At 40.2% G+C, this 27,001-nt stretch overlaps 1 protein-coding gene across 1 annotated transcript in view; it reads right to left on the bottom strand.

Annotated features, from left to right (window-relative positions):
* Positions 1-26,618, bottom strand: part of LOC141807321 (cadherin-7-like) — a 165,926-nt gene extending 139,308 nt beyond the window's left edge. The window contains exons 1-3 of the mRNA XM_074693242.1: positions 26,559-26,618; positions 22,811-22,910; positions 16,251-16,824 (exon numbers count right to left, since the gene is read on the bottom strand). Of these exons, the coding sequence (XP_074549343.1) occupies positions 16,251-16,496 (246 nt within the window). The 5' untranslated portion in view covers positions 16,497-16,824; positions 22,811-22,910; positions 26,559-26,618. The remainder of the gene's footprint in view (positions 1-16,250; positions 16,825-22,810; positions 22,911-26,558) is intronic.
* Positions 26,619-27,001: the final 383 nt, after the last annotated feature.

The raw sequence follows: 27,001 nt of genomic DNA, 5'->3' as shown, positions 1-27,001 counted from the left end.
CTTCAGTCCACTCATTGGCTCTTTTACCATGCCTAAAGAAACTTTCCAAAGATGTTTGTTTTTTTGTCCATTTTACTAGCTTGGGGTTTTGACGTCGAGAATGAGTCATAGAGGGATATGACAGAGAGAAGCCTGTCATTTTTCGAAATAAAACATTGTTCAGAATCAGATACTTAATCAAACATAAATAATGTAAGTTGAGTATTTTTATGTGCAGCCCGGTACCAATTGACAAACAAGGCCTGGGGGTTGGGGACCAATGCAATTTTAGATTGTTAATCAGTAATATTGGTAACACCAAGTGGCATTTATTAGTTACACCACTGGCCATGTATTGAACCCAAAAAAGTTTTGCAACATCAGTTGAATGTCATAGTAGTTTAAGTGACAAACTAGATGCACTTTATGTTTTCAAGTTAAATGTTTGTATGAAAAACTGCATTTGACTTTCATTATTTCAAACACAATGAAATAGAAAAGTTGTTTTCAATCAAATAGTTGACAATGTTGAATATCGCAATACATCACAACATTGTGTTATCATAATATTATTGTATCGTGACCCAAGTATCATGATGCGTATCATGAGTTTCTTGCCAATACTCACCCCTAGCTTATATAATGTATATTTTATAATTTGATAAAAGATAATCTGAACAATCAGGCATTCTTGGATAAAACCGTTTTTGTTTTTTTGGCCTGATCTGTACTTTAGAAAACTTAAACATGCTAACTTGACTCAAAATTCAGTCTTGTTATTTTGTCATCTAAAAAACAATCTGCTGAGGCTCAATTTTCATCTTCTACATGTATTTATCATCCAAAACACAGAACCAAGAATCATTTTTACATACGTTTTGCTAAACCATAATTTTGCGAAGAGTTCCCAATTAGCCAAGTTACTCCACAGTGGTTTGGTTTGCCCCTTGGTCCCCCCTGAGGTACAAGTACCCCTGATTAGGCCTGATTGATGTCATGCGTTCATTTAGACGTACTTTCTCACATGCTGCTTCATGCAGAGGCTCTGAGAAGAACCCAGACAGGATTTTATCCTATCCTCTAATTGGCTTTCACCTTCACAAATCTGGATCTGCTAATCAAATTATTCTCCCGCTCTTAACCTGAAAAAAGAAACCACATTTCTCACTTAAATGGATGTTTCTGAATTTAGACTACTGCTGAAAGTGGGGGATAATGTGATTACTATGGAGCTTCAGTGTTTGTTAAATCAATGGAGGTTTGATAGCCTTAAAACCCGGCGTCCCATGAGCAACGCGGGGTAATACATAATGAATCAATCTCTGAGCACGTTTGACACAATGAGCAACTCTCTGAAGGTATCTGTCGTAAAAGGAGAAATAATAGAGACGAAGGAACTCAATATCTCTATAATTGTACTTTAAGGAAACATTTGTAATGCCTCGAGTGTCTTGTCTGGTGGTGAATCAAACTGTGTGAAACCCAATTTCAGGTAACTGAGATCAAACCGCTTTCATTTCATACCAATCCATGTGAAATGTAATTAGTCAGTCCATGAAAAATGAGCATGGTTTTCTCAAGGCTCATCACATTTTAAGGAGAGCTGAGGAGCCTCTGAACAGAGTTTCCTGACCAGCATCTTTCTCACGTTTCAGGGCATGATGGAGCCGGGTGTTACCAACCCCGACATTCTGCCTGAGTTTAAATCAAAACCAAATTATTGGGCTTAATTGAAAATAAGGCTAGCTTTTTAAGCTTGTTCAATGCTAATTCTGCTGTCTGTATAACTGTGACTTGTACTGCCTTTGATGCTACCAGGCTACTTTTTTTCTTTGACTCCTATCCATGTCCTTATTTATAGATATAAGAACAGGTTAACTAATTCTTAAGTCTCTTAATTGGAAAAACTTTATTTCTTTTCCACCTAGAGTTCTAGGTTTTTTTTTCTGTCAGTGTTTAACTCTATTTAAACACTTCCTTCTCAACAGAGACCTGAACAAATTACACCTGAATTATAAGAGCAAAGTATGTCATGTGCAGCTACATTGTTCATGATTGGAATATAACATAAATAAGTGGCTAGTATGAATAGAAAATTATGTGTTATTAGCTGACAAACAATAATAAGTTGATATTAAGCCTCGACTCACAGTATCACTGTTTATCTGCTTTCCTTAAAGCAGTGAAAAGTGAGATTTTAGTCATTCAAAAAAGAGACCGAAATTACTACTAATGTCACTTTATGACCTAGAAAAGCTAATATGGCCTTGAACAACATGAGTAACAACACCCATGTGGTTGTTTTTAACGTCTACAACCACTGACTGGGGGGTAGGGGTCAGACCAATTAATGTGAACTTTCATAATACAGCCAATTTTTTTTTATTCAGTGACGCATTTGATTTTGAAGTGATCAGAATCAGATTTTATTTCAAGAAATAAAAAAAAATGACAATTTTTTACACAGGGGGGCGCCAATATCAACACAAACTGAAAGGTACTTAGAGGAGCATTAGTCCCCGTTTACACTACATTTCATCTGAAAAGGCTAAAACACGGTGAAAAAAAATCTTCGTTTACAGGGAACTGAAAACGCTATAGCAAGCATGTCAGGCCTATAGGTGGCGCTATAACTGTCTTGTCCAGAAGCCGCTTATGGGAGATCTCCACCCAAGTAGAGTTGGGCTGATCATTTGGTGTATTGGGGAATACTAAGAGCAGAAGTGGAGCACCAGATGCACATTTTGTTGGAAGACAGTCAGCAGACTCAGCAGATTGAGCAACACAAGCACGACATGGTTGATCGCGATGATCGTAACAACAGTACTGTTTTACTGTTGTATACCCTCACGTGAAGCGGGGTTTTACGTCAGCATTTACACTGAAAACACCGGCTTACTGTTTACACTGCAACGGCGTCAAAAGCGTTGCAGAAAAATTCCACTCTGGCGGCCATTTTCAAAAGTTCACGTTTTTTGTTGAAACGCCTTTTCTGTGTAAACGCAAGGCCAAAATGCAACAAAACTTTTGTGTTTCAACCTGTCGTGTAAATGGCCCCTTAATGTCACCTTGCCTTCCAAATTAAATGTGATGAGTTGTTGCATAAGATTCAGGCTTTTGTGGGGGGGGTTGTTTGTTTGTTTGTTTTTTTGGTGTGTGCAAACTCAAAACATGCCATCAATGAAAGTGCAACTTATTGTGCAGCCCTACAGTAATCCCCTCCCCCCAAGGAATTCAAAGCTAATTTTTGGTTTGTTTGTTTTTTCCTCTTTTTACATGAGATGTTATTGTTTATGCTTCCACAACACATTGTTTCTATCTGTCTGTAACTCTTTCATTATTTGTGACTAGGGATGAAAATTAGCTTTTTGGTTAACTGTGGCCTATTAACATTGATACTGCACTGAAATGTCCATTAACATGCAAAGTGTCTTTCATTGAATCAGTTCATAAAACAAAATGAACAAATATTTTTGTTCTGTGTTTGTTTTTTTGCTTATTTCATTTTTTTGTTGTTGTTTTTTTTACTATCAGTGGTGGCTGCTATACCAAAATGTAAGTTTCTTTATGCTTAGGGAAAAAAACCTTTAATCAGAATGAGACTTCTTTGTTATCATAAAAAACACCAGTTCCACAGTTTGTGTATCCGTGTAAAACCTCTAGACACGCTGCTGCTCACATCATGTTATGTTTCAGCTCTCTAGCTAAGTAAATATACATGTTAAAACGGTCTCCTCTTTATATGTAGAACCTTTTGGATTAACAAAAGGCAGCAGTGATCCAGATTTTGTCAGACCTTGAACACAGTTAAGCGCTTCCATGCTTACATTATTCATGGAAATGGGGAGAAATACTTGATACCACCACCGCGATACCAAACACAATCGTCTCTGGGCCACCTGTTATCCACTTTGTAGAGGAAAAATGGAGAGATCTAAAACTTTTGTGTGTATTCATCGTACGTCTACCCTCTCAGCACAGACTGAGGAGCTGTCTTGAATAATTCAAGATCAGACCTGTTGGGGATGTTGAGAATCCAATACATCAGCACTTCAGGAAAACTTCAGCTACCCCATAATGGGATGAGAAAAAACGGCACATGAAAGTGAATACAAACAGAAAACATGAAAATGAAATACACAGCAACTTCAAACTCTGTCAGAATCCCCTCTGCACACAATATTCCCTCAATATTTAATTAAGTTACAGTATTATTGGCTGTGAGAAAGAGTATTCATCTCATACAGTACACCCGGACGCCACAGTGATTTAGCTTCTGTTTTTATCAAACCATCAACACAGCGCCATAAATTAGAAGAGCCGAGCCTAGGGGTGAGACATGGCGAGAGAGAAGGTAAATCCAAGCAGTAAATAATAACTTAAGTTTGCAAAAAGAGACGTACAGCTTCTGCAATGAGGGCAAACACACAGGAAGTAAATCACCGTAAAATCCACAACTCATGCTTTTTCTAGTCGACATGTAGTAAACAAAGGATGGCTCGTTTAAATGCTGGGCTGTCGTGTTATGCTCTGTATGAGAAGAGGAGCTCAATTTGGTGGATTCATCGAATGTTTGGCAAAGAAAAGCTGGTTCTGCATCATTTTCAAAACCTGATCCCAACCATTGTTTGCTCAATCCCTTTTGCACGCACTCATATACCTGATGCTTTACAACCGAGTATATTTTGACTAGAGCTTGGTTTTATTGAACAAAACAAAACAGGCAACAAGGAAACAGCTGGATTCAATGGATCCATTACCTAACTAGCATGAATCCTAGCTTAAAGGCAGCTTGATGCTAATGATAGCATTTACTTAATTTATCAAATGCAGAGCTCTTAGCTGACATTGATGTTAACAAATCTATCAGTGAAAAAAAAGTATTAGAATTACAATAAGGCTTGAATTCCTGGCTAACAACACTGCTAGCTGAAAAATGACTTGTGCTAACAGTTTGAAAATATGATCATATAAGAGAAGCTCAAAATTTTCAGCAAACACTTGCTACTGCTAGCAAAATGCCCAGAAAACTGTTAAGAAATAATACCTCTCTTATCATATTGCAAAACAAAGTGTAACATAGGCTAGCAAGTGGTTGAATGACAACAGTTCTATATTATGGAAATACACTTTATGAAAAGCCCCAAATCACTGTTATAATCTATTACGTTTAAAGTATGATATACTTAACTAAATGTCCAAGCAAATTCTAGTGACTTCTTGGAAATGCTAACAAATCTGTTTGTTTTGCAACTTGATGTGAGAGGTTTTATTTTCTAAGCTAACTGTAGAATAAGCTAAAGCGGTTGGATGCTAACAGTTCTATCTGATAAAAATACAAAACAAATGTCAAGTCCATGCTACATTGGTAGCTAACAAAAGCGTAAGCTACAAAATGCTTTATGCTACTAGTTTTATGAAATGCTGAGTTTCCATTATTTCTAAGCAAAAACGTGTGAATGTTAGTGAAATGCTAACAAACTGTTTTTTGGGAAATCAAACCTCTATTATCATTTTTCATAAGAAAGTGCAACAAAGCTTAGCAAGTGGTTAAATGCTAGCTGCACTATTTGACTGAAAGACAAAACAACTGTATAGGCTACAATTGCTAGCAAGCAATGCTGTTGCTAATAACTGCTTTGTGTTGCCATTTTAAAAATACGGTAAGGAAAGGGAAGCTACAAATCCCAAGCAAACACATATAAATGCTAGCAACATGCTAGCAAAAAAAAAAAAAAAAAACTTTTGTTTAGTGATGTTATCCTAGACATTTGATTTCCTAGCTAAGTGTAACACACCTTAGCATGTAGTTGATTGCCAACAGTGCTTTTGTTTTGCATGTGATACAAATGTAAAGGCTTAGCTTCCTAGCTAACAATGCTCCTAAGAAACATCATTTGCTATGGATCTGAAAATATGATTTGATAAAACGTGCTTTCCCAACACTTTCAAATGCTAAAATGTTATCAACATTCTGGCCACACATACTGTAAATCAATACTATACTTGAGTAGCATCTCATGCTAAAGCCTCTTTTGCCGTCCTGAAATAAATAAGAAGCTGTAAATTCCAGCTGCTGTGTTGCTAACTAATAAAAAAGGGTCTAAAAATACAGCAGGTTTTGAATTACACATTATTCTAAAGTCCTTTTATGATAAATTGATTCTTTGGGGGAGAAAACACTGATTCTTCAGTTTTGCAGTTTCAGGAGCTGCAATAAATATAACAGGGACAGTAGCCGAGCCATTTACTGCACAGTTTTTAATGCAAGTGCTCTTGAATCAGTCTCAGTTTACACCACACTGTCCTGACTTTGCCCTGACCTCCTTCTAGACTTTACTAGACTTCATCTAAAAACCGGCCCCCGCTCATGTTGACACCAGCCTTGGCCCAATATGTGGGAGACGGCACAAGAGTAAACAACGTTCCTCTTCTGTCCTTTCCCCTACCCTGCTGATAACTACCCTCTGGTCTAGTTTACACTGCTGTGTTCATCCTCTTTGATTCCCTGGCTCAGATAAAGGCTTTCCCACCATCCCAGAGGCCCCCAGGATGCTTCATGAGCTCCCCCCCCAACTGTGAGCTCTTGTCCCTGGGTACCGTGTGTATGATGTCCCCCCTGTCAGCTTGAATCACCCTCCTCCCTGGCTCAACATGCCGCACTCACTACTCCCCAGCTGTGCCGATGTGTTTGCAGCACCAGCGAGTGTGAGTGGATGCTATTGAGACTGACCTTTGCAGCGGCGCCCTGTGCTCTATGATTCTAACCCATTTGACAGAGAACGCCTAATAGAATGCTAATGAAGTAGCTTGCATAGCTTCCTGTTAGGCTGGCGCTTTTGTAATCATCTGTGGGACTATCCTTCATGCCCATGATGCATATTGTTTGATTATTAAACTGAATTACTGTCACACACAACACCAGGTTCTTGCCACCAGGTCAGAAATTATACTCATGATGCATGCTCATAAAAACGTCCTGTGATGACTGCAATGAGATAACAGCAAGGCTTGTGGCAATTTACCATAATCAAAAGGCAGCAATAGTCATCCTAAGATGTGCAGGCTCTGATAGCACGTCAAACTGCTGTGAGTGATGTAAAAATATTTACAAGCAAATAAAAGATAATGAATTGAAAATATCCAGGTAAACGTCTCAGTATATATCAAAATATATTTAAAATCACATTAGTCAAAAACACTGTTAGGGTTGACAAAGTACTAGCTAACACTACTTGCAAGAAAGTGGCTCACAAAAACAAAAAAACTATACAACCTAACAAATAAACCCCAAATTCCCAACTAGCCTAAATCATAACATTGATACAGCTGAATGCTAACAACATTTAATAAAACCCAGTGAGAGTTCAGCTTAAGTTCTGAGCGGACAGTGGCATAAGCTATGAAACGTATGCTAACACTACTAGAGTTAAAATGTAACAGCAAAGGCTCAACATGGCTAACCAAACTGTTAGCGAAAAGTTTTTCCACTTCCAGTTTGAAAATATGATAAGCAAAGAGGGGCTCAAAATCCAAACAAACACTTATAGATACTAAAAAAAAGCTGCTTGTTTTGAAAAATGAACCAAGACTTTTTAGCTACTGCTACTGCTAACAGTATGATTTGACAGAAAGACAATTCAACAGCAAAGGCTCAAATCACGAGCTAATATTACTGTTTGCTATAAAATGCTTTTTGCCATCAGTTCCACAACATTTGGAAGATAAGAGAAGCTCAGGTTTTTAACAAACCCTTATAAGTGCTAACAAACAACAAACAGATTGGCTGTTTTGTAATGTTATCTGGGAGTTTTGATTTTGTAGCTAATTTTCATTTAAGTAGGAAGTGATTCAGTGTTTAGAGTATTTTTTGATACAGTTGCAACACAACAACAAAGGCCCTAATCACTAGCTAATAATACTGTTAGCTAAGATTAAACAAGGAAAGACATAAAGTTTGAATTCTATAAAGGTTGAATTCCTTGCAGTTATATGTGCTAGCAATTGGTGGATTGCTAACACTACCATGGTATTGCAAAATGATATGAGCATTAAAGTCCTAGCTAATGTGTATGTGTGCTAGCAATGGGCTGAATGCTAATAGTAACGCTTCATAGTATTGCAAAGAAAGAGAAAGGATTCAGTTCCCAGCACTGCTGAAACTAGACTGAGGACTAACAATAGATGCTAATACTTATTATGGTTTTATGCTAGAAACCAAATCAAACAAGCTCAATGTCCTAGCTTAAATGTTTCTGAATGCTAACAATAAAACGGTGTATCCTGATACAGGAAATCAAGCTTTAACTCCTGGTGGTGCAAGACGGAAGCAATACATTTGAAGTTGCTGTTAACCAACACTCGCTAACTTCACGAATAAGCTAAGAAATGGACGAATAAACTGCTTGTACCTAAAATACAGCTAAGTACTTGACAGACTCTGGCTCTCTACTCTTTTTCAGTTGCTGCTTTATCTTGTAGTGATTAAATGATACAGCTTTGTCAGATCCTCATGTTATATAGGTCTATATTTCATGGAACACTGCAGTAAGACATTGTGACAGCTTCTGAGCTCGAGATCTGCGGAAAACGTTTGCCATGTGAATGGTTTATGAAAAATTCCACTTTGTGGCAATGTCTGAGACAAATTGTTTCCTTGAAGATCTTAAAAGCAATCTCTTTCAGATTTTCCCATCGAGAGATGTTTTCCATCTCCGTGCCCCCCCTCCAGTTTCTTTTATTTGTGTTGGTAGAAATCCTTTTTTTGAGTGTGGCAGGAGAGCCCTGGCTAATGCTGCCTGAATTATAAGGTGAGATAGGTCCATCCATTAGTCTGGTGGTTAGTCAGAGCGACAATTTAGAAGACAGGTATGGAAAAAAAACGAACTGAGATTCAGCATTAGGGCCGGTGTGTGATGTGAAGTAGCACTCTGCCTCACAGGCTGCATGGCTCCAGTCTACTGAGCATAAACAGATCTATGAAAAAATAAATATCGCCAACTGTGGCTTCAAAAAAGTCATTTAACAGAGAAAAACTTTCTCAAACTTTAAAGTAGAATTTCTAACAACTTAAAAACAGATTTCTCCAGAACCCTGTTTTAACAAAAAAGCTGTATTTCTGTTCTTCTTTTTCTTCTTCTGAAAGCTAAGTCTGCTGTTTTTGTATAAAACACAGTAATGTTTAAGACAAGTCACAAGAAGTGCTGAATCCTGCTCTTATAAAAATCCCTGATAGCTCATGCCACTTTTATACCTGCAACAAAACCCTAATGCTTCTCTTTTTACCTTTTTATCTCTAATGACGTCAATTGAGTTTGTTAAATGCAGCGGAAAATGTGATGACAACGCTCAGGTACTGTGAGGCAGCTGCAATCCATCTCAAATTTAATCATAATAGCTGGAGTGTAACTTCCTAAACTGACATTTTCTCTCTCTAAAGGTTTCATAGATATTAAACACTTGGAAATACCTGAAATTGAATCAGTGTTCTTATAAAATTAAGCATTTACTGAGGGCTGTTTTGAATGAGTGTGGTTATTTATGGCTTTGGTGTTCAAGGTCCAAATTCAATGTGTTATTTCATTTTATTACCCAGCTTTCTCACTGATATACCAGCTGTGTAAGATGCTTGAATCTGATTGGTTGAAATCTTGACAACCCCTGGACAATGGTGAACTTTCTGAAACAGCAGAGGAAAACCGATCAATCCACGAAAGAGTTCACCAACTGACATGGACACCATTGACTATAAGCTGAGGCAAAACTGTTAGCATTGTTTCTGTTAGCAAAATAAGGGGGAATATTGTGACAGAAACATTTGTTCCAGTTGGCATGCTAATTCCCTTCAGGGTTCTATCGCATAAGTACCTTACCTCTAACCATAAATTATCCTTTAATCACATGCTGTTTTGCTAAGCCGATGAACTGTATTCCTGCTTCCAGCTGCTATACAACTCAACTGCATATTTTACCACATTAAGAAATTCTCTGCCAGGTCAGTTAATGAGGCCAAAACATGGACTGTAAAAAAATAATGGCGTCATCATGCTCGGCTTGAAGTGAGGTCGCCACAAAAACTGCTCCCCCTGGTGACTGGCTGCAGTATAGGTTAAAAACTCCATCTCCCCAGTCATTCCAGATGGGCTGTGGTGAAACTTTAAAAAACTGATACACCTTGTAGAAATGTTTCTCATGTCTGATTGTTGTGGTTATTTGAAGATATCATTTGGCTGTCTTGTATTCAAGTCCTCTTTTTTTCTGAAAAGTTTCATTTTCTTTAGTTATAAGAGGTTAAAAACAAGGTTTTACATCACGTTTAACGATGATTGACAGCTGCCGTTCTCGTGTATTTTTTTCGGGCATTGTAAAATATGTCGGGAGGTAGAGTCAAGAAGTGATACGACTCTTGAAAGAAAAAAAACCCTATTATTTTTGTCACCCAGCTCCACTCAGATTCTCCCAGAATCCCTTGCAGTTTTTACTGCGCAGACTCTGGCTGCATACAATGGTAAATGATGGAGCCACACTGTCCACTCTATATACAGTCTATGGGTGTAAAGAACTTTGTTAAGTGTGGAATTAAAATGTCACAGAAGTACGTTAGGTTCAAGCTACTACGACGAGCTAAGCATACAGGTGCAGCCACAAACTGTGAAACTGTTGCTAAATGAGAGATTTAAGCAAAACAGGATATTGGTTAAAAAGCATCTTCCTGCCAGCTTGTTTAACAAGTACAGCACTTTCTGGGATCTGAAGTTCAAGAAACGAAAAAGATCATGGAGTTTGGGCAAACACAAACTGTGATGTGATTGCTTGCTGACGTCGCAACCTGGCAGACAGTTTTTTCGAATGAAATATTCCCAAAAGATCTGGCTTTGGAGTGCTTTAAAAAAAAAAAATTAACTAAATAAAATTTGTTTTTTTTTTCATAGTTTTTGTAATGAAGCTCAAAATCAGTGCATTATTTTTTGATGATGAGCTGTTGTGTTTCTTTCTGTACACCATGTTTGAGCTTCCAAAGTGTCTTTCCTAGGCCGATTTTCTGGCCAATTACCAATCACTGATCTTTAAAAAGCCTGACCTGCCGATATCAATTGGGGCTGATACTGATTTTTATTTTTTTTTTATAACTGCCGGCATATACCTTCAATGTTCCAATCTTATTTTATTGAAAATCATTGAAAAATACCTGTGATTTAACAAAATCTTTATGCTTTAACTTAAACAACCAATAAAGTTCCCTGAGTTTTAGGTCTCAGAGCAAAAAGCAACAAAGTGTGGCTGTCAGACCATCGCAGAGGCAAAAAAGATTGGTTTGGATAGATGGATGAAAGGATGGGCCGATCACCGATCCCTGATTACCAGTCACCCAAAATTAAGGAAATTGGCACAGATTGGTGCTTGTTTAGTCTTTCCTGTAGCTGTGATGGAAAATTTCACCACTGCACTTCTAAATCCCATATCTCACTTTGAAAAAACTCCAACAGGGGCATCAATATAATCTTGTCGTGAGCTCTCAAGCAGTCGGCCCAGGTATAAATCCAACCTGTGGTATCTTTCAAATGTATCGCTCCCCACTCTTGTTCTGTTTCCTACAACATCCACTTCTCTGTCCTCTCTGAATAATGGCAGAAAAAAGCATTTTGTGATGTGTCAAGTTAAAATATAACAGAGGTAAATCAAGTTTGAGCTATGCCAAGCAAAGCATACAGGTGCAGCCACAAGCTGTGATGCGGTTGCTCGCTGATGGACGCTTGCCGAGGATGATAACTGGTGTGGAAGTTTGATATTTATTTGAATGATAAATAATGATTTAATTTTTAAAAAAAGCTAAGATCATAACATGCATTTCATTACATCTAATTAAGTCTCAAATCAAGACACTGAAAAATTGTGCTTTACTTTTAATGACTTAAATGTTGTATTACTATGAAAAATAATAAACTAATTCAAATGTGTTTGAAAAGGGGAATGATCAAGATGAACTTGTTTATTTTGTCTGGTTTGAAAGTGTAAACAAACCAAGATCTAAACCTGACACTTGAGCGCTCGCAAGCAAGTCCTCCTCTGCAGACACTACAGATTTGTTCACTTGCAAATATTTAGTCGCACGAGCACCCCACAGAAAATATCACAACATGTTTACCAGTAAGTGTTTGTTAAGTGGATGAGTTGCGGCAGCGTTTCTGCTTGTTCAAATACAAGCGTCACCAGTTTACAGCGGAAGCCTGTGTGGTTTAGGGAGTTTTTTTTCTTTAATGTATGTTTCCACCGGCTTGATGTGACTGCAGCTGATTCCAGGCCAGTACACTTACCCGAGGCAGAGTGCCAAGGCATAATGAGACATTTGGTTGTGAAATTCAGAATCTGACAGAATGCATTAAAGCAAAGCAGACTGCAGATGCAAAGAGAGCAGAGAGGCCAAAGTGATGACTTTCCATTTTCCACCAACTGTATCATGTTTCGCCTTCGCTTCCAGCTAAATAAATGACCGAAATTGTGCAGCGGGTGCGCCATTGTCTGGACACAGATTCCTATTGTTCGCCACATTAGAAACATCTGACAAAGGCAATTACACCTCATGTCATCACCTGCTGAAATTTTACAGCTGAGTATGAAAAATGGGCTTCGGCTGCAGTGTTTTCCTGTCTGAAGCTTCATGGAGAATTCACTCGTAGTGAGGTCATTTCCCTGGCATGACGTGACCTTTTATGTCGCTCAAACTGAGGTCACAGCGTCCCGCTTGGACTTTTCGCAGCATGCCCTTGTGATAGCAAGCAAACACACTTTCTGACAACTGTGATCTCAGGGTACAAACGACGTGACAGCTTCACAAGCTCCAGGGGATGTCTGCTTGCGCCTGCGGGGAGTAAATGAATCTGATTTCACATTCCTGAAATGTTTCGAATGAACTGGGGCATGAGGTCAGATGTAAGGATGGAGCTGTTGGAGGCTTTTTAATGCTTCCTGCGATTGTTTGTTTCCAAAGCTGGCTCAATCTACGACTGCCAGATAAAATAAAGATCAATCAGCGCACAAATGTGGAGAAATGAAACGCCTACCTGTTAAAAAAAAAAGAGGTTTGCAAAATGAGTTTGTGTATATTCCATGTGGATAAGCAGATCTCCACATATCTATGAATAAGTAATCAGCTCACTCAGGTCCTTTGGGATTTACTAACAAGAAAAGCAATCATATACGAGCATGTGTAAAAGAAAAGAGGCACTTGAAAATCCCTCTCTACTGCACCGGCTTCTCGTCTGCAACTTTCAAACAGGCCACACATGCAGGACAAGGACACAACTGCTGAATCTGAAAACAGATGTTCAAAAGTCAGATTTAGTCGAGATTCTGGGACAAACAGATCACATAAGACAGAATTTCAGAAACGAGGGACACGCGGACAAGAAATGACCCTGGTGTGAACTCGAGCAGTGTCACAAAAAGGCTCATTCTGATTTAAAGCGTTTCCTCCGACAGCCCTCTGGCAAAAAACAGAGAAGGAGAACAATAGGACAGTGAAATGTATCCTAATTCCAGCTGGAGACGCTAATCCAGTTCAGAGACAGCAAGGAAATGGGCTTGTGAGAGCAGACCCGGCAAATACATGCAGATGAGAGTGATTATCCTGCAGATGAGCGAAAAGATGAAAACTAATTTAATAATAAGACCAGAAAATTCTCCAAGATAACAGGGATCTGGAGACCAATCCAAGACCCATCTGGCCCCGCACAGCACACACAAGAGCCGCTTTAACAGGCAGGAGCTGTCCATTCAGACAGCGGTGCTGAAATCTCTGTGTATACCGAGCACTGTGGGGGGAAACCAACAATATTACATACGATTTTCCAAAATAGAAAGGCTCGTAATATGGAAGTTAATGAGATCTGACAAAGAAAGACGTACTACAGATGCTTACGACTCAGTTTTATTCTGCTTTGCTGGACTTTATTCAGCAGACGATTGCTTCAGTTTTATCTATTTTTGACAGCTGTGGTTCGTTTGTGGAGCGAGGTTTTATGTGAGGACATTCTGAAGGATCATTTTCATTGAAAGTTCTTTTCTTTGCAACTCTCCCCTTCCACTTCACCACATTTATCAAGGCAAAAAAATCTACTGTCAACTTTTTAAAGTCTTACTTATTCAGTTTCTAACACGGCAGATTTTTGTCAAACAGATGAAATATTTCCCCTCCACATGCCTATGTGGAATGCCAAAACCTGAGGCAGGGAGAGCACACTTTCTCTATCTTTAAAGCCAAACATGAAAAGCCAAGGCAAAAAAAAAGCACACCTGCCTTCTTTTTCATACACATACATTAAAAGCAAAGGCAGGGAGAGCACACTTTCCCTTTGCGTCATATGCTTTTCTGAAAAGCTAAGGCAGGGAGAACAAGAAAAAGAAATGTTTCTCTAAGCCTGCCACCACCCCTTTCTCCCACATTTAGGATGCATCACAGACAAATACAAAATCTCTTTACGTGAATCATTTCTCAAAAATAGTTTTGTTTTTTTTAACCAGCATTTCCAGGGAGAACCACCAGTTAACTTTTGGGAAATTTCCCGGTTTTAGCCATTTATCCATTTTGGGTGATAAAACCAGGAAACCGGAAAAAGTAACACCCACGGGTATCAACCAATCAATAATTTTTGGCAATGTGAGCAGGCATCTCAGACTTTTGCCTATGTCATAAACCATTTTCAAAATGTAATCAGGCTGATTTCAAATCACATTTTAATTTTAATTTTTGGTGTTCTCCCTATGTCACTAAGCATACCCCTGCGAATCACTGGATTAAGCCAAAACAGGAAGAGCACACCCACTCACTTTTTCATATAAAGACTGAATTCCAAGGTGAGGAGGGTACACGCCACCTCTCCATTTACAAATAAAAAAGCCCAGGTAGGGAGAGCACATCTCCCCTCTCTTTCATATGCACACATTAAAAGCAAAGGCAGGTGCCGTACACCCCTCCTTTTCTACATGCGGATTAGGCCAAGGCAGGGAGAGCACACTACTCCAATTTTTGTTTTGCTTACATTTAAAGCTGCAGGAAGAGCACAACAATCTTCTCTTTGAGATGCTAACCTGAAAAGCCAAGGCAGGGGGAGCACACTCCCTCACACATCCATCTGCATACATTAAATGCCAAGACAGGGAGAGCACACTTCTTCTTTTTCTTTTGCATACATTAAATGTGAGAGTAGTGAGACCACATTTCTCCTTTCCTCTATAGGTATACATAACAAAACAAAGGCAGGGAGGGCAACAGCAAAGAGTACCAGAGTCAAACATCATCAAAATTTCTGATTTTGAAAAACGGGAACGTTAATAAAAATAGGTTTTGACCCCAGTTCTCTAAAATGGACCGTCTTCTATGGATGAATGACATATTTCTTCACACCATGTTATAAAGTTGTAATACCCAGTTTATAAAGCATGTATTAACAGTATTCTTCTGTTTATAAATGCTGAAAAAGAGTTTATATTTCAGTGTTTCAGGTGTGTTCACTTCAGTATTTAAAGTACTGTTTGTTGTGTGCTTTATGTATAAAATGAACTACAGGTTGAAGCGACTGTATTCCTTTTTTTAAGTAAGTGAAGTACTTCATGCACCAGTCCGCATCCACTTCCACCTGAGGGAAAGTCATGCATAATAGAACAGCAGCGTTACTGTATCTCAGAAACGCACCATCAGTCACTTTGTCGGCGTAGCCTCACGTTAACTCTGCCATTTGTGTCATTGGGGGGGTTTCATACTTGTTTATCTGCCAAAACACGCATTACTTTGATCTATCGGCCCTGTACCCTGGCAGAACACCTACTTTGCAAAGACACGTTTGAGTAATATGCACCTTTTCTGGGGAATGATTGGGATGCAAATTACCTTGTCACGTCTGCACGACGTCCTCCAAAGTCTGACGGCACATTTGTACGAGCACGTACTTGAGCCTGGATGGAATAAATGCAGAATACTTTTCTGCCTACACTGTCTGTGTTTGCTGTTTTCATTTGTTTAACACTTTATATAGGGCACAGGGAAATGTGCAGCTCGAATAAAACACTTGTGTGTCCTAGATTTTGTAGGTCATTATGCTAAGAGGTTATTGATATGTGTATCACTGAACAGGTGCATTAACAGGAGCTGGATGTGCATAAATAGGGTATGTGAGGCTCACTCCATCATGGGTTTTTTCTTTGTGTTCCTTGTGCATGTAAGGACACATTAAGCCGTGCAAACGCCGCTCCATTAACAGTCACAGATCGCTTACCTTGCCGACATACAGTGGCTCATTTCCTGTGTACTCCTCCAAAACGAAGAACTGGTTCCATACCCAGCTGCGTTTGCTCCTGTGCAGGACCTCCCAAGGGTCTGGATCAGAGTGCGGGGACTTCTCCAGATCCCCAGAGCCGGGAAGGTTCAGCCCCCAGCAGCCCCCTTTTTTCTCCCACAGGGGGAACAGGAGCGCCAGGAGAGCCAGGGTTCTGCACACGCCTGAGCGACACCACCCCATCATCTGGGCGCTCTCCCAAAAAAAAAAAAAAAAAAAAAGGAAACGCAGCGAGGCCAGAAAAGGAGCGAACACTAAAAAAAGACAGTGAGGCTGAAATGTCAAAACCCTCGAGGGGGTTTTATCCACACAGTCCTGACCCTGAGCTTCACCAGGCAGCCAGAGCAGTCAGACCCGCTGCAGAAGAGTCAAGCTCTGCATTTTGCTGTGTTGCTTTTCTTTTTCTTTTCTTGATTGGAGACTAAGAGCGGGGTAATTCCCTTCACTTTGGAGCCGGGGAGTTGGCATTAAAGAGGGTCAGCCGGCCTCAACACACCGGCTGTATAATTGGCACCTATCAGAAAAGAGAGACAGACAGAGAAAGACAGTGAGACAAAGACACAGAGGAGAAAGAAAGTGGTGTCAGCAAAATTGCCTGTGTGACCGCAGTCACTTTCGACAGGGAGTAATGTGCTTCCTGATGCAACGATAATGACATTTTTGCAGCAATTGTACAGAAATTGGTTGGACAATAGATAAGTTACAGAATCAACAAAAAGTCCTTCACTTTTCAGGAGGTTAAAGGTGTTAATGGAGGTGAGGTGACCCGACTCTCCAGAGCGCATCAGCAAAGACATTTCACACAAGGAATAACAATCAAACCCCGTCCGTCCGTCTGGCTCCCAATTATCCGAGCTCCACCTCACCAAGGTCATCATTTTGTCACATTTTCTTTGTATAAGATCATAACCGGAATGGTGCCGGGGCTCGCCACTCAACACTAACAAGCCACATGATCTGTGTGGCGAGCTCTCATCACCCCAGATTAAAAATAAATCTGAGCTGTCAGCAGCGTGATGGCCCCGGCTGCTCCTGACCTCTACTCCCAGCAGTCTGTTTCACAGAGCAGGGCCCGCCGCGCACATGCGAGAAGACGAGGATGACGGAGGGAGGGGGGAGGATGTGTCTCTTCGCCGTCATGCCGTGACAGATCCCCCAAGATGCCTGAACATGAAGACATGTCAAAGCAGAGAAAAGCATCCGCTGACAGATAATGTTCTTTATGTCACAACACATCGCAGCTGTGTGGAGTGGTTGAGCAATTACACGAAATTCATGATACGAGCGTCTGATTCGATGTGGAACAAAGAGTTTGGCTCAAAGAGAGATGGTCAAGTAGGCGCCCCATGTACGGAGGCCTCAGTGCTTCTGCTGCTGGTTAGACTCACAGCCTCAATTTTTAATGTACATCCCAAACGCTTTGCCATAAAGTAGGAACACCTGATCCAATCCTGGTATCATTTGTCAGTCCAATACAGACACAAAAGATTAGACTGGTGACATTGGGCTGATCTAGTCTACTCTGTTCTATACTCTGAGGTCATCAGTGCCAGTAGTTATGCTTATTTCTGGTTAGGCAGAGCCAAAACAGCATAAAATATGTTTTTTTGCCAACAACTCTGACGTCAACTTCTGATATGTGCTACTTCAGTGAAGTTAACGGGTTAACATTTACACATGCATAAATCCATTTATAAGACTTGTTGATTTACAAAGTTTGAAAAGCCTGAAGTTGCCAAACATAGTTCTGAATATCATCTGCATAGAAAGAAATAGAGAATGTTAAGTTAATACTGGTATCAGATCAATATAGTATTAACCGATATGAAAGCCCAGGTATGAGGTGTTCAACAGTCAGATTGGTCCATCACTACAAAAGGATAGAGAATTTCTAAAGCAACATAATTGTTTAATCAATTTTATGAGATCGCCTTAAAGGAGATATTCTGAGTACAAAACGACTCCATGTTTTTCTGTTTATATCGTTAGATTAGGCCGAAGATGAAGAAACGTAAACCTCTGAATCGTCTGCATATAAAGATATACATAATGTTAAATTAATACTGGTGTCAGATCCGATCAGATCAGTATCATTCTCAACCAATACTTAAGCCCAGGTTTTGGGACTTAATAGGTCGGGTCTGTGCATCCGGGGAATAAAAGTTGAAAGTTTTCTTAAACCATGTAATCTTGTTGTCGTGGAATAGTCGTGCAATATCATCAGAAATTTTGCCTGTTACTTTTTCAAGAGCTTTTCTTTAAATCAGATGGGGATGGGTACCTTTCACATTTGAAACGATACCGTTCCAATGCCCGGTACCTTGCAATCGATAGCCGTACTCACCGGTACCAATTTTCAGTACTTTTAAGTGTTTTTATGGCAAAAAAATAGCAATTGGTTTAACTTGTTTGATAATTAAATTTTTTTTTTATAATTTAACATATTTATTCTTCAATACATAACCTCGCAATGCTGTGTTCATGTTCTGCATAAAAATTAACTCCGCTCCAACTCCCTCCTAGTCACAAGGATGTGTTTAGTTACTTAAATTTGTTAACTTTTGATTTTACTTGAATCGATACCTGGTACTTTTGACAGAATTTGGTCGGAACCCATCCCTACAACTAGATCTTTCATAAACGAAACATTTGACCAACCTTTTTTTTCATTTCATTTTGTTTTACACAGTTAAAAAAAATGTTGCCAAAAATTATGTTTTAGAATCGTCTGCATATAAAGTAGTAGAAGACGTTGGATTGATGGTACCAGACCTGAACAGTATCGGTCACAGTAAGTACTAAAGCCAAGGTATTGATACGAGAACTTAGTCTTAAAAGGTCAGATTGGCACATCCTGAGACAAAAAAGTAAGAAAATGTTTAAAATGGCTCAAAATCTTTGTAACCTTGAGGGTAAAATTTTGACCCACAAATTTCCAGAAAGGTAATAACGAAACACTGGACTGCACATCTGTATTTCATTTTGGCAAAAAAGCTGTGAAGCCTGAAGTTTTCAAAACTTAAATCTCAGTGTCATCTGCATATGAAGAAATAGAGAATGTTGGTTAATAGTGGTATCAGACAGGATCAGTATCAGTGTTGGTATTGAGACTTAAAAAGTCAGATTGATGTAACCCCAGAGAAAAAGGTTAGAAAATGTTAAAAACGACCAAATTGTTGTAAAATTTTGACTCACATATTTGGAGAGCTCTCCTCAGACGTTCCAAAAACTATCCACTTGACCGCACGTTTATTTATCCCCTCTCTGACCTCTCCGTCTCGCTCCCTCTCTACGCTAACTATTGGCAGCGCCCTCCGTGAGGAAGGTAATTGCTTTGGCATAAAGTGACCTCTTTTTCTTCCCACACACACATTCTCCAAATCTCATTCTCCTTCCTCCACCCCCAGCAGCAAAATAAAAACAGCACCGCATGCATCCTGTGGAAGTGATTAGTTGTACTTTTGCCAAAGCAAAGTCATTACCCTGCGCTAATAATTAGCACCATGCAAATCACAACAACGCGGATTGTCACCTCTGCAGACACCTCGGTGTTTGTGAGCAACATCTCAGACATGGGGGTTTATTTAGAGACACCTCAAAGCAATTCTTTCGCTATCAAGGTGCAAAAAAAAGCAAACAAGCCGCTCGGCAGGAAACTTTCTGAAGGAAAACAATGCGCTCTCACGTTACGTCTGCTCCACATGAACCAGCACAGACAAACACATCCAAAGTCACAGCCTCCGCATGACAATTTAACGGTCGAGGTGGAAAGTGGAGCAGATCTGGCTGCGGGGCAGCACGACTTGTGAAGGCAGGTTGCAGCGGTGGTTTTTGTGGGAAATGTGGGGGAAAAAAAACTGGCGAACGGAGGGTCAGTTAGCACGTCTCGTTTCATTTAACCCCGAACACTGGAGGAGACGGAGTCAGATGCAGGGTTGAGATAATGTGGCTGTGGCATGAGCTCGATAGTGCAGATATCGGCTTGTTATGAAATTAGTTTCTACTGATTTACTGTCGAGTTGATTTGTCGTATTATTCAGTAATTCATGCTGCAGGGGGATGAGTTTTTCTCTATTTTAATTGTTAATCAGTTTAAAAATTAAAGCGTCAAATCTAGCTTGAAATTAGCCGCTAAAGACACAAAAACACAAAGAGCTGAACGTGGCGAGGGGCCTTTTTTCCCCATCCTCGCTGGAGTCAGGTGATTGACAGCCAGCAGAGTGACATGAAAACACTTGACTCGAGCCACAATGGAAACTTCAGGGGGAAGAAATGAAGGGGTTGTGATGCCTGTGATGGATCATCTCGCTCGGTGGGAGTTGTTTTACAGCAGGCCTGAAGTCGCTGAGTGACTGAGGAGCAAATAACGAGGAAGAATGTAGAAGAAAAGGGCGAACTGGAGGGGGAAAAAAAAAGCATTGTGTGGTTATTAAACTGTCTATTATTTTTCTTTTTGAGGCAGTTTCAGCCCTCTAACTTGAAGCTCTGGCTGTGTTTTCGCTGCCAAATGCTCTCAATGCTTCACTTAGTTCCTCAGCCTGGAGAGAAAACGACTTCTTTTCTCGAAATATTCAAATATCAGTCACAAAATATCAACTTCTGGGGGAAAATCTCAAAGAAAGTCCACACTTGACTCCCTGTCGGGACCTGTCTTCAGGCCTCGCCAGAATAAAGTGAAAATCTGTGAATGTAGAAGCCTTGCAGTCATCCCCAGGCTCTGTTTCTCTTACACACACTGTGTTCTAATCCCATTTGCCAGTCTCACAACAGGATTACCAGTGCTACAGAGCTCGCTAACCAATCACACGCTTCCCCTGATCCATATTCTCCTCCATCATTGTGTACGTGCCCTCACTCATGGGCCAGAACAAACAACACAAACTGCTGCGCTCGTAAGTTAATTACGCTTTGAGACGCTTCATAAAGGCTGACGATGCTTCGGAGGAGATTCTGCAGGAAGATCGGGCTTTAAAGCGCCGTCCTGAGCTCATTTCACGAAAAAAGAACAAGCAGCGTGTGAGCAGGGAGATGGAATCACAGCACTCAGGTGATTCTTCCCTGAAAGTTCAGGTTTTTGTTTGTGTCTTTCCAGGAAATTCAAGAAAAACACAACAGGGTTCCTGGATGTTGGGTCCTCAAGGTCACATACAGGCGATGAGTACATTCAGAGTGGACACAGGAGCTTGTTCATTCAGATTCAAGTGATGAAGAGACACAAGCAACATGTGAGGAGGGTTCAACGCGAGGCCTGAGGAGAAGAAATTCAGAAGTGTTCAGAAATGTGAAAGCGAGGATTCTGCTGCGATGTTAAGCCGCAGACAAATCCTGAGCCTCTCCTTCCAGGGGGGGCGAAAAAAACCTGGGAAATTCAAACGACTGAACCAAAAACAAACACATGTGACTATGAGTCATTTCTGTCGTTTGAAAAAAAATACATTTTCACTTTAAAAGTTGCTGAACTCCCAAAAGCAAAAATATCCCACAGCTCCATGATATGATTTACAAAGCTCCTGATGGTTTGTGAGGGCTTCAAGGAGGACAGGAAAGAGAGTTTACAGCTTTAAAGACTCAAAAATGTCCTCTTTAGCTGAATTGTCGGTCTTTTTTCTGGTCACATTTCTTTTTATCCTCATGCACTGAGACATTTCTAACCTGCCTGATTCTAAGCGTAAAATAAACCTCCCCTGCAGAAAAAAAAATCCACCTCCATAAGTCAATTTATTCTCTATTGATCCGTATGTCATCTTTTGTTTGTCCTTTAAACAAAGAAGAACATTCTGCTTGCACTTGCTCCCACTGCAGTCATTAGTTGCACGGATTTCCTGCACACATGTTGGAGTGCATTCACATTTTTTTTTTCCACTAGGTTTTTTTTTTTTTTCCTTTTTTAACCTATCTTGCAGTTTTTCGTAACTTCAAAGAAACACGCAGATTTATTTATTTATATTAAAAAATAAAAATAAAAAAAATGACGCGGGCTCCTTGCGGCGTAAATCAGCAAGTCTACCCTTCGGCCATCGTGACCTGACTTGCTGTGACCCTGCTGTTAAGTATCAATCATTGCGCATTAGCTGTCAACACCTGCACAATGCAGCGAGAGGGGAGAGGAAAAAGTTCGCACAATGCACCTGTTCCCAATCGATTTGAGTGATACAAACACACACACGCACACACACACACACGAGTCATTAACACGGATCGATATTAAACTTCAGGGTTTGGAGGAATAACGCGAAAGAAAAACAGAGGGGAGAAGAGGAGGTGGAAAATAAGCGCATGATGGGAGTCAGGCAGCTCGGAAACACCGCCACTAAAAATCACTGTGAGCGACCGCCGCAGGAAACCTGTGTCCACGGAATACTAATCACCAAACACACCAAGAAATACAAAAAAAAAAATGCACACATCACGTAAAACACATCATATCATGCCACACATGTACCGCAGGGAACCATGTCGACTACAACATGAGAGCAACGAAACCCAGAAAGATCACTCACCAAACCAAAAGAAGGGGGGATAACTTCCTCGCCGTGCAGATGCGGTCTGCTGCTAAAAGTTGTAGCTTTTTCCCCTCTTCACACACCTCTCGGAGGAAATCTGCGTGTGTGGGAATAAGAGTTGAAAAGTTTCACGGTGGAATTAGTCCTGATGGAAAGGAGCAGTGAGGCTGGAGATCGGTGGCTGGATCGCGCGTAAAATGCTCTCGCACTTGGCAGGGATGTGGCAAGTCTGATCCCTCTCCCTCACACACACACACACTCACACGCACACACTCACACACACTCTCCCTCTCCTCTATCTCGCTCCCTTTCTTCGTAAATCCTGCGCAGTGCCGCCTCTGTGCAGGGAACCCCAGCTGCAGGGTTTTGGGTTTATGTATCTATCTCTCTCTTACATTAAAAAGGCAACAGGGGGACGCGCAGCAGCAGCAGGAGGAGCAGGAGCAGAATCGAGGAGCACCGGACTTAAGATGAGGAGGAGATGAAGAAGGAAAAAAAAAAAAACGATCTCATCCTCTGACTGAAGATTGGTTTATCGGAGAAGAGTTTGACCAAAAATAAGTTGAAGCTCAGAGAGAGCCAAAATAACACACGCAGCGTTTTGGCATCAAGAAAAAGAAGAGCCGGATCTTTCCGAACCTGCCAAGTTTTTTGGCAGCAGATGGCATGTGTACTGTTAAATGATTGCTTGTGAGGAGGAAAAATCAATACAAAATTCTTGACACCATAAAACACTGAGAGGAATTTAAACACCCTACTTCACCTTGAGAATTAATTAAATCTGCCAGTAAAAAAAAAAATGAAAGGGTTAATGTGACACTCTTTTGTTCCTTTCTTTCATTCACACTCCACAGATTGACTTCTTTAAACAAACCCTTATTTCTAAAAAGAAATTAGTTTCTCTTTCAATTTGTGTTTGTTTGCTCCCAATTAGCTGCAAACTGAGATTCTGTTGTGACAGGAAAATGCAGCGTGGTGCTGCCCTCTCCAAACTTCTACCAAACACTATTAGTTATGTCCTAATTAGAGACAGTACACATACAGCATTTTCTGTTATTAATGCATGCATTTGCACAGACTAAGTGTTAACAGCTTACACTTCTTTAAATGCATGTGTGTTTAAAGTTAACGCTTCTTTTTTCCTCACCCAACACCCGACACCTGTTCTTATTTTAGAAAACATCACATCTATTCATACGACTCACCCACAGCTTTCTCCCCTATTTGCATTTTTAAGACAGATTCATTTCACAAGCCTCCTTTTGTCTCCCCCTGCTCTGTCACTTAGGAAGGGAGCAATGACCCAAACTAATAGAAAGAGCAGCCTCTGTCTGTCATACCTGGGAAAGCAGTTAGCAAAGCTGAAATTAGAGACGCAGAACAACAGTGAGGTGAGAATCAGCCCACAGTAGGTAAGAAAGCTGGACTAAATAAGGAGTTAAAGGTGGACACAGGGAGTGTGAGGAGAGGTGAAAGGGAGGAGATGAGGGAGGAGGGGGAGGGAGCAGTTCAGCGCTGAGAGTTATTTAATTGGAGAGTGACATTGGGAGCTCGGCTCGTCAGCTCTTCCCCATCAATCATGTGCGGTCCAGGAGATGCCCGAGGTGATGTGGCCCTTCGTGTGCCGTTCCCAGAGGAACCCTCGCCCGGCCCCGGCGTTTAACCGCCGTGCCTCCATTTCATCTCCTCCACCCCCTTCTGACCCCCACTCCACCAATCCTCCTTCATCAGGATGCCGTGACCTCCGCTCACCTGGTCTACTGTTATCTGCTCCCTGGCGACACGCCTCTTAATGGGTCTCTTTGTTCACAGACTAACAAGCAAAACAGTGAGGGGAGAATGAAGCAGCTCATGGAGCTTTGATAACACATGACCTCTGAGCATAATCACGTTAGCATAACATTAGCTTCCACACACCTTCAGTTACATGAAGAGTTGTTGCTCTGACTCCTTCGGAAGCTACAGAAAATGGCCTACACAATGTATATTTTGTTCATTTAAAATATATTGTAACAGGGTGCTATATGAAGCTAGCTAAAAATCCTAAATGGATTGTTTTTAATGTGTTTAAATAATCCAAGGTGGTTTAGTCAGGTAAGCATCTGTCTTTAGCTAGTAAACATCTTTATTAGCTTACTACATAAACTGTTTTTAGCCATCTAAGCTACTCATACGGCTAATTTGTGACAAGAGCTAACTGAGCTAACATGCTAACTCCTTAATCTAGCTTATAGTGTTTAAATATGTCACTGACTTTTCATTGTATTCTTACTTTGCCAGACTGAGTTTGTTAGCTTATTCACCTAGCTAGTTTATTAGCTGTGACCACTTCTTTTGGCTACTGGTAGTTTGTTGATATATGCAGAGGATCTTTTTGTTAGCTTACCATTTTTACAGCTTGTGCTGTGCCCTAATCTTCCTGTAATAATCTTTAAAGACAATTATAGCTAACCTTTTCTTTAGTGTAAACGTTAACCTAGTTCAATATTTGGCTGATGATACGGTTCAGTGCCAGAATTTGCACATCTTAGCTGAACACAATATTAGCTCTTTCAGCTCTTAGCTGATTAGCTCTTTCAACATCACAACTGCTACTTTTAACAAGCTGTACTGTTTACCAATTTGTCTAATTTTATCAATGCTAGTGCTAATTTACTGACACATGCTAGTTTGCACCATCTAAGGAGGTATCCCCCAATAGCTAACAGTTCTAAGACATTTTGCTGAAACATGTAAACAACTCAAACAATAAATTAAGCTTACATTTCAGCCGGTCTACTCTTTAGCTTTGTTGCTTACTCAACCATGTAGCTAAACGGTTGTGAGTTGTACACACTTACTTAGCCAGAATTAGCTCTCTTGAGGTCAGCTTTAAGCTAGGTCAACAACAGCTACTTTAAGCTAAAGATGCTGTTCAGGCATTACTTAGATGTATCTTAATGTTAATCTATTGATATGTGATGGTTTTTAGCTACGCCCACACTCCTTTAGCTTAACACAATTTTATACAGAGCTACATCATGTGCTTCTGGAAAAAATGTTGCCCACAAATACTTTTAAAGATTTAGCCAATGTTTTTTTTTTTTTGCCTTGACTTCACTCTTGTTGTTACAGCTATTAGCTATGACTCAGCGTTTTAGCAATTACTACTTCCTTCTTCATCTTCTCTCTTGTCTCTCCTCATCAACTTTTCTGTATGTTACTGCTAGCCTACTATCAACTGCTGGCTAACAATTATGAGACCTTAAACATCTTTTAGCTAACTGGTTTACCTTGCAACAGTTTATCCAAAACCTTAAGCTAAAAACTCCAGTCACAAACCTTCCATTTATGCTAGTTGTAGCATTGTTTTTTCTATCTTTGATGGGGGAAGTTTTCCTATGCTGCCTTGAGCAAAGTGATTTCAACTGTTTTATTACTTCTACTGTTACATATTTCTCTGTGCCAACTAAACCAGTTAGCAAACAACCTTTACTGATTTTTTTTTATCCCAGTGGCTAACACTGTTTGGTGTTTTATGGTTAATTTTGAGCAATGTAACTTTTTTTAGGAAGAGTGGGGGATTTCCACTGCTATTGTAACCTTTCAATTGATACATTCAAATTACAAATCTTACTCATCTTCATTCATTGATTATGGCTGCCATGCTAAAACTTGTCATAAAATCCAGGGGGAGGGGCAAATGCAGATGAAACTAAAAATGTTTAATTAAACTAAACTCAAAATCCAAAGCTCAAGAACTTACTGATAAACCACAGAGGCACAGAGCACAAGGATACAACTGGTGACAGCAGATAGCAACACAATGAACTGACCAAGAACACAAGGAACACAGAGGCTTTATACACAGGGGAGTAATCAACTCAAGGTGTGAAAGAAGACACAGGTGAAACTCATGAGGGGCAATCAACCTGGAGGGAAACACAAGGAGAACTAAAACAAACACAGCGGCTGTTTTCCAAACCGCCTACACGAGCAGTGCATACTATTTTGGCTGAAATTCAGTATGTAGTTGCCAGTATGCAAAAACTTGCCAAATCTGCAGTTTATTTAAAATCCCTGGATGTCCTCCTGATCCAGGAAAATTTCTCAGTTTGCAACGGACCAGTCTACCTGGCAAACTGGCTATTTTCCAAACTGTCTACTACATACTATATGTGAATGTTGTATATGGTGGGCACTATATAC

Source organism: Halichoeres trimaculatus, unplaced genomic scaffold, assembly GCF_033239565.1.
Source record: "Halichoeres trimaculatus isolate MK-OKI-2021-1 unplaced genomic scaffold, fHalTri1.1 fHalTri1_scaffold_18, whole genome shotgun sequence".
Taxonomy (NCBI): domain Eukaryota; kingdom Metazoa; phylum Chordata; class Actinopteri; order Labriformes; family Labridae; genus Halichoeres; species Halichoeres trimaculatus.
The sequence above is the reverse complement of the archived record's forward strand: the minus strand, read 5'-3'. Positions and strand labels throughout refer to the sequence as shown.